Here is a 7307-nt window from a genome sequence, read left to right on the forward strand (position 1 = left end):
ATGAACTCTTTTTTTTCCAAACAGGAAGTTTGTGTCTGTTCATAGAGGAATAAGGTCACTGAGGGGTGTGTGTGTTAAGAAATGGTTGGAATTTCTCTATGAAAAGATTCTCCTTGTTGATTCTTTCTTGTGTAGAGATTCTGTCTTTACATTGATAGAAAGGGAATATAATGAATTTAGGGTTTTTGTTTCTGGCGCAAGAGTCTATGTTCGTGAAGCACCTCTGAGACATTAAACTTGGCAATGACACCCCAGTCTTGTGCCATTTCCCCTCTACTAGTCATTCATTACAACACCTGTCTGTGTTCGGATTGTCTTACACAGGGGCTATCCAGACTCCTGCCTTCGCCGTGAACAGGAATTAATCTTCTCTTTGCTCCTTTGCACCATATGGACTCAAGTCCCCTCTTCTCCTTTCTTCATCTGACACCTACTTCTTCTCTTCACTCCTCCCCACCTCTCCTCTCTTGCCCTGACACCTACTTCCTCTCTTCACTCCTACTCACCTTCTCCCTTCATTGATACCTCTTCCATCTGCCCCCACTCCCACCTACCCCCACTCCAAACCCTCATCCCAAATCCCACCTTCACACCCAACACTGCCACACCACAACACACACCACAACACACACCACCACACCACATCACACCACTCCACACATACTAACACTAACCAGATGCACAGGGGCAATAAACACTGAAGATATACAAAAAACAGATTCCATCATATGCAAGGGGGAAAAACTAGAAGTAGTTGATAGCTTTTGCTACCTAGGCGACCAAGTCTGTAGTGGGGGTGGTTGCTCTGAAAGTGTAGCAGCTAGAATAAGAATAGCCTGGACAAAGTTCAGGGAGGTCCTACCTTTACTGGCAATTAAGGGCCTTTTGCTCAGGATGTAAGGTAGACTGTATTATGCATGTGTGTGAACTGCCATGCTACACAGCAGTGAAACATCGGCCATGACTGCTGAGGATATGCATAGGCTTGAAAGAAATGAAGCTAGTATGATCCGCTGGATGTGTAATGTTAGTGTGCATACTCGACAGAGTATGAGCGCCCTGAGAGAAAACTTGGGCATAAGAAACATCAAATGTGGTGTACAAAAGAGACGACTGAACTGGTATGGTCATATGTTACATATGGATGAGGACAGCTGTGTGTGGAAGTGCCACACCCTAACTGTGGAAGGAACCTGCGGAAAAGGTAGACCCAGGAAGACATTGGATGAGGTGGTGAAGCATAAACTTTGAACATTGGACCTCACAGAGGCAATGACAGTAGACCGAGACCTTTGGTGATATACTGTGATTGAGAAGACCCAGCAACTAAAGTTAGATTGCAGCCATGGCCGATGTCAGTGTTGCATGTCCAACCCATTTGAGAGTACTCTTGATGCATCTGGCGATATGATATGCTTGAGAAGACCTGTTGAGTCAAGTAAAACCTGAATCATAGCTGTGGCCAGTGCCATATGACTGGCTCCCATTCCGGTGGCATGTAAATGCATCATCTAAACATAGTCGATGCCAGTGTCCCCTGACTGGTTCCCATGCCAGTGGCATGTAAAAAGCACCATCCAAACGTGGGCGATGCCACATCTACCTGACTGGTTCCTGTGCCAGTAGCTCGTAAAATGCACCATCTGAGCATGGCTGATGCCAGTACCCCCTTACTGGCTCCCATGCTGGTGGCTTATAAAAAGTACTCTCCGAAAGTGATGGCAGGCCTGCCTGACTGGCTCCTGTGCCAGTGGCATGTAAAAAGCACCCACTACACTCTGGGAGTGGTTGGCATTACGAAGGGCATCCAGCTGTAGAAATGAGTGATTGGAACTTTCACATTAAGCATTGCACTTCTGTGAAATATTTATATAAAATCCAGTGAATTATACACTAATCTATAATATAAACAGTTTATTTTAATATCAATCTTTATAGCTCATACAATAGATCAGAGTGTTAAAATAATTTGTTTGTCTGTTTTTTAATCTCTAAACTTCTTACTACTATTAATAAATTCAACCACAAATCCTAATAATACCTTTAACATTCAAGCCAGTTATATCTGGCCCAAATATTCTACCTGTTTAATGTTGAAACTGGCCAGATCCAGCCACTCACTCCTATCCTACAATATCATTCTAAAAATAAATAATCGCATCTTCAAAATCTTGTAGCTATAAGACAATATATGATCAATTTTAAAAATGTGGATAAATAAGTATCATGTTTGATAAATAAATCTGAATGCTAAAGGATTAAACTCTAAACTATTTATCCCCTTCATCCACAGTTGACAGTTTTAAATGACTGCTTTCTTCTTCAGTGTGCTGATAGTTGTCCTGATCTGAAGAAAAAGTTATATGTTGGTTCACAATCAAGCAAGTGGTAAATATTAAAATTATAATCTTTTAAGAAATAATAAAAACAGTATGCTTATGATATCTATCAATATATTTATAGATATTGTAAGCCTCTTCAGGTACATTTTATTTAACAGATTGTTGAAATATATTGTGATGAATTTCATGTTTCAAAACGTTGCTTACTTTTTTACTCAGCCTGATATATATATATATATATATATATATATATATATATATATATATATATATATATATATATATTTATTTATGTGTGTGTTTCTGCCTCCCTACCATCACTTGACAACCAATGCTGGTGTGTTTCTGTCCCCGTAACTTAGCGGTTCAGCAAAAGTGACCAATAGAATAAGTACTAGACTTTCAAAAAATAAGTTCTGGGGTTGATTTCTTCAACTAAAACCCTTTAAGGTGGTGCTCTAGTAAGGCCACAGTCAAATGACTGAAACAAGTAAAAGAATAAGAATTAAATAATTAAAAGTAGCTGTACAGAATTAAATGTACAGGTACCTGTACATAGTATAGATGACACAAGTTTATTAGTACTGTAATGTTCAAGGGACTGAAAAATAGGGTCACTTAGTAAACTAGTCTGGCGTCCATGGGAGTTTAAAGTTCATGCTCATAAATTAGTACAAATTATACTGAGTAACATGATTTTTATTCTTGGTACCAACTGTTATTTCCTATTTTCTTACCCCTAGAAAGTATGAAAAATAGCTAATGTTTCCTTCAAACTTTGCTTTTGTTACATTTATTCAAACCCGAAAGAATATCTTTCAACACATGGCTATGATGCTCCCCCACTACTCCTTCTCATGATCAGAGATGCACATATTGTCAGCCACTAAGAGACATGCTCTCAAGTGGTTATGGTCAAGCAACTGACTAGCAAATCTGTGGTATTGAGCAGAATATTTGCTATAACAATCTTTCTGCTTCAGCAACTCAATGCTGAGCCTGTCTGAAATGTAATGGTCAGTTTCAAAACATTGATGTCCAGGTCACAAAAGCAAAGTTTTCGAGGAATAGTAGTCATTTCCTTTGATTTCTAAATACAAGCAACTAGGAAATAACACTTACTGACTAAAGACACAAAAAAATTAATATTTTGTTGCACAGTGTTATAACAGGTTCTCGGCCATCAGTATCCAGAAGGTCAGTGTTTTACCTTTATGTACTTGTATTCCATATTCTACTATTTAAAAACATATCATGCTACCATATTTTACTGTTTTTTTTTTTTTTTTAGCTCATCATGGCTTAATTTCACTGAATTAATGGCTACAGCTCCAGATTCTGCTGAGGTAAAACATTTTCATAACAATCATAAAGTTGGTTTCATTTTTCTTTTGTTTTTGTTGTTTCTTTATGCTTGTTTTTTAACATCTTATATAATTTTTGATAAATTTTCATTCAATCTTATAATAATTCTGCTTATCATTGTGTTACTTAGACCAATGGTATTGCTTTCACATAATTAGAGAAAAAGAGGGAGAGAGAAGCTTCTATGATATGAAGTAGGGGGAATGTAATTGTAACACTTTCACATGATTAGTTGAAGGGAAAGAGAGGAGAAAGAAAAAGGAGTGAGAAAAAGAGAATAAGGCAAAGAGTGAGACTGAAAGAGGGAGGGGGAAGCGTCCGTGACATGAGGTAGGGGGAACATAATATTTATAACTTGGTTAAAAAAGTTAGTTGAAGGTAGTGATATAGAGAGAGCTAGAGATATAATTTTAGCAGAGTGGTGATATTCTGATGATGAGATTAAAGAAAGGTAGAGAGGTGGTGGCGGCAGCGGTGGTGGCAGCGGCACTGGTGATTGTATAATGAAATGTGTATATTTTTTTAATTGAGCTAAGTTTCTTGTATCACCTATCACTTAACACATTTGCATCAGTACAATTCTGTGAAACATTCATGCTTATTTATGTGGCAGATATATGCAATTTAACTAAAGGTTGTATCATATGCACAGGATATTTTCTTTTTGTTTATGGGGAAAATGGAAAAATAAAAGTGGATATTTATTTTAGTCTATAAAGTTATGCATAAAGTATATAAAGTGTATATATAAAGTGCATTAAATAATCATTGTATTCCAATTTCTTTCACTTTTCAATGAGTAGCAGATGAGTGACTATCTTTCCATACAGACACAAGATAGGCTATGCTTTCAGGTTTTTTGGATGAAGTTTTCAGAAATAGCCCAATAGGTTTACTATTGATTCTGTGAAATATTCACAGGTCCTGCTAATATAAGTAATTCTAATTCTGTTGGCAGGGTGTTAAAACAAGAGCATCTGATCCTATGATGTGGTTTTTCACAAGTGGTACCACAAGTCATCCTAAAATGACTGAGCACACTCACGCTAGTTATGGAATTGGTAGTTTGTCTACCACCCGGTAAGCTGTTTATACTTTTCCAATGTAAAAATAGAGAAAAAGAATACCATGTTATGCGAACACTTTAGCTTCTAGTGAGATAGTGAAAAATCTTCTACATGGTCATTTCATGTGCATAACATAACAGTCAAATTTCCCTCAACAAACACTAAACTACATATTTTAAGTCTTATCACTTTAGTATTTAAACCAGCCATTTCCAGCCAAAATATTCTACCTGTTTTATGTTCAAACTGGCCAGATCTGGCCTCTCACACTAGTCCTACAATATTCTAAAAATTAACAGTTACCTCATCAAAATCTCAAAGCTACAAAATAAGGCAAGATTAATTCAAAACAATGTGAATGAATAAGCATTAATTTTGACAGAACAATGTGAATGCTAAAGGGCTAAATATTAGTTTCTTTTCTCTTAGTACAAAACCTTATATTTTTAGAGAAAGGAAAATGAAATATGTTGATGTCCATGGTTTTCCCAAATGTTTTAGAAAGTAAAGCAAGGATTGAAATTGCATCCCAGTTTTAGGTTGCAAGGAGCTTATGTCTTGCTCTAATGCACTTGCCTCATTTCATCTCATTTCATTCATCATTCAGGACAGCAATAGAGATATGATCACCATTAGGCTTTTGACTGGCTAACTATGCCAGAAATTTACTAAAGCAGAGGTCACCAGTGTTACTCAACAACAAGCATCACTTTACCATCAGACAAATACATATAATATTCTATTTGTAGGGTCCTGTCTTGTATTTTTACCTACTACATTATGGGAATTATCTGATACGATCCTTCTCTTGATTTACCTTTATACAGTCTATAGAATTAACTTTAACTTCCCATATAAACTTTTTGAGAAAATTAATGTTTTGAGCAAAGTTTGTATCTCTTACCCACAAATGAAATTTAAGTTTTGTCTGTCATTTTCTCTTTTAGATATCTTTTAACTGCTACTCAGACTGATGTAATTTGGAATTTAGCAGATACAGGATGGGCAAAATCTGCTTGGAGTAGCCTCTTTGCACCTTGGTTGGGTGGTGCATGTGTTTTCATTTATCACACAACTAACCACAAATTTGATTCTAAATCACTTCTACAAGTATGTTTATTTTTGGGGAGTTTTTGTTTATTTATGTTTCTTTGTTTTTGCAATTACCTCCTCATTTTTATTTCTGTGCTCATCATGTCTATTTTATTGTTTGATATCAATTTTGTCAAGTGTGACAATCATTATAATTTAATATGAAGGAAAATCATTCCAGTGTGGCTTAATTTATAATATTTTTGTAAATTTACCCATATTTCTAAATTATATGGTTCCATATTAAGTAACACTATTGGTACCATTAGCAATCATCTATAAACTTAAGTTGACCAATACTTCTGTGGGGTATTTGGTAATTAGAAAGTGTGCAAAAGCATATACACACACATGTGTGCACACACACACACACACACACACACACACGTGCTTGCATTGGTGCCATGTTAAAAGCACCCAGCACACACTGTAAAGTGGTTGGCATTAGGAAGGGCATCCAGCCATAGAAACCAAGCCAAGTCAGACTGAAACCTGATGCTTTACTGACAGCATTCCTCCTCAAACATCTGGAATGGTACTCCTACTACACATACACTTTGGGAACTGCATCCAGAAAATGCCCACCTGACTGACTAACATGAAGACATTCACCAACAGACTCTCTCATAGATTCACTGTCTCCTCATTTTACTTCTACCACTACTGTAATGGCCTCTGTTTTTTTAACTATCTGATCTTGTGCCATCTCATCGCCTATATTGTGTCCACTGCCATGCCAAACTATGCACTAACCAATACACTCAATTCTTCCTTCCTAGAACATCAACTTTCTTGAATTTTTGTTTTTTGGTTATAGGAAATGCCTATGTTTTTCTTATAGCCATTAACTGACAGCTGTTCAGATACATTGATATCTGATCTCATTCAGACTACACCATTAGAAGATAATAATAAAGAGCCATAGGATGAAATTTGATTATTACCTAAATGCCCATAAAACTGACTTAGTCTGAAGTTAAACCAACTTTCATATCAAGTTCGATTTATTTTTCAGATTCTGGAAAAATACAGTATTTCTGTCTTTTGTGCACCACCTACTGCTCTACGCTTGTTTGTTCAAGAGGATCTAAGTAAATATAAGTTCAAGTCTTTGCGTCATTGTATTTCTGGTGGTGAACCAGTGGTAAGGAAAACCTTGGTTGTACTTGTAAAAAGACAATGATAATTATTTGTATTGAATTATATTGAAATCATTAAATTTTTGTCAAGTTTCAAATAAATTATTGTTATCATCTTTTGGAAAATATTTTTTCAAATATCTGATCTTGTCTTTATAGGTTAATATAAGTTAGATAAAATTAAAACAGCTATATTAAGCATAATTTTACTGTCAGCAGGAGTTTTATAACAAGACTACACCAAAGCATTAATTTTATACTACTCTCATAAAAATATATATATATATATATATATATATATA

The 7307-nt window shown here is 35.8% G+C and overlaps 1 protein-coding gene across 2 annotated transcripts in view; it reads left to right on the forward strand.

Moving 5' to 3' along the window:
* LOC106869167 (acyl-coenzyme A synthetase ACSM3, mitochondrial) overlaps positions 1–7307 on the forward strand; it is a 38528-nt gene that overhangs the window by 16740 nt on the left and 14481 nt on the right. For both annotated transcript variants that reach the window (XM_014914782.2, XM_014914783.2), the window contains exons 5-9: positions 2327–2388; positions 3634–3688; positions 4666–4787; positions 5722–5884; positions 6882–7010. In XM_014914782.2, the coding sequence (XP_014770268.1) occupies positions 2327–2388; positions 3634–3688; positions 4666–4787; positions 5722–5884; positions 6882–7010 (531 nt within the window). The remainder of the gene's footprint in view (positions 1–2326; positions 2389–3633; positions 3689–4665; positions 4788–5721; positions 5885–6881; positions 7011–7307) is intronic.

This window comes from Octopus bimaculoides, chromosome 5 (genome assembly GCF_001194135.2).
Source record: "Octopus bimaculoides isolate UCB-OBI-ISO-001 chromosome 5, ASM119413v2, whole genome shotgun sequence".
Taxonomy (NCBI): Eukaryota; Metazoa; Mollusca; class Cephalopoda; order Octopoda; family Octopodidae; genus Octopus; species Octopus bimaculoides.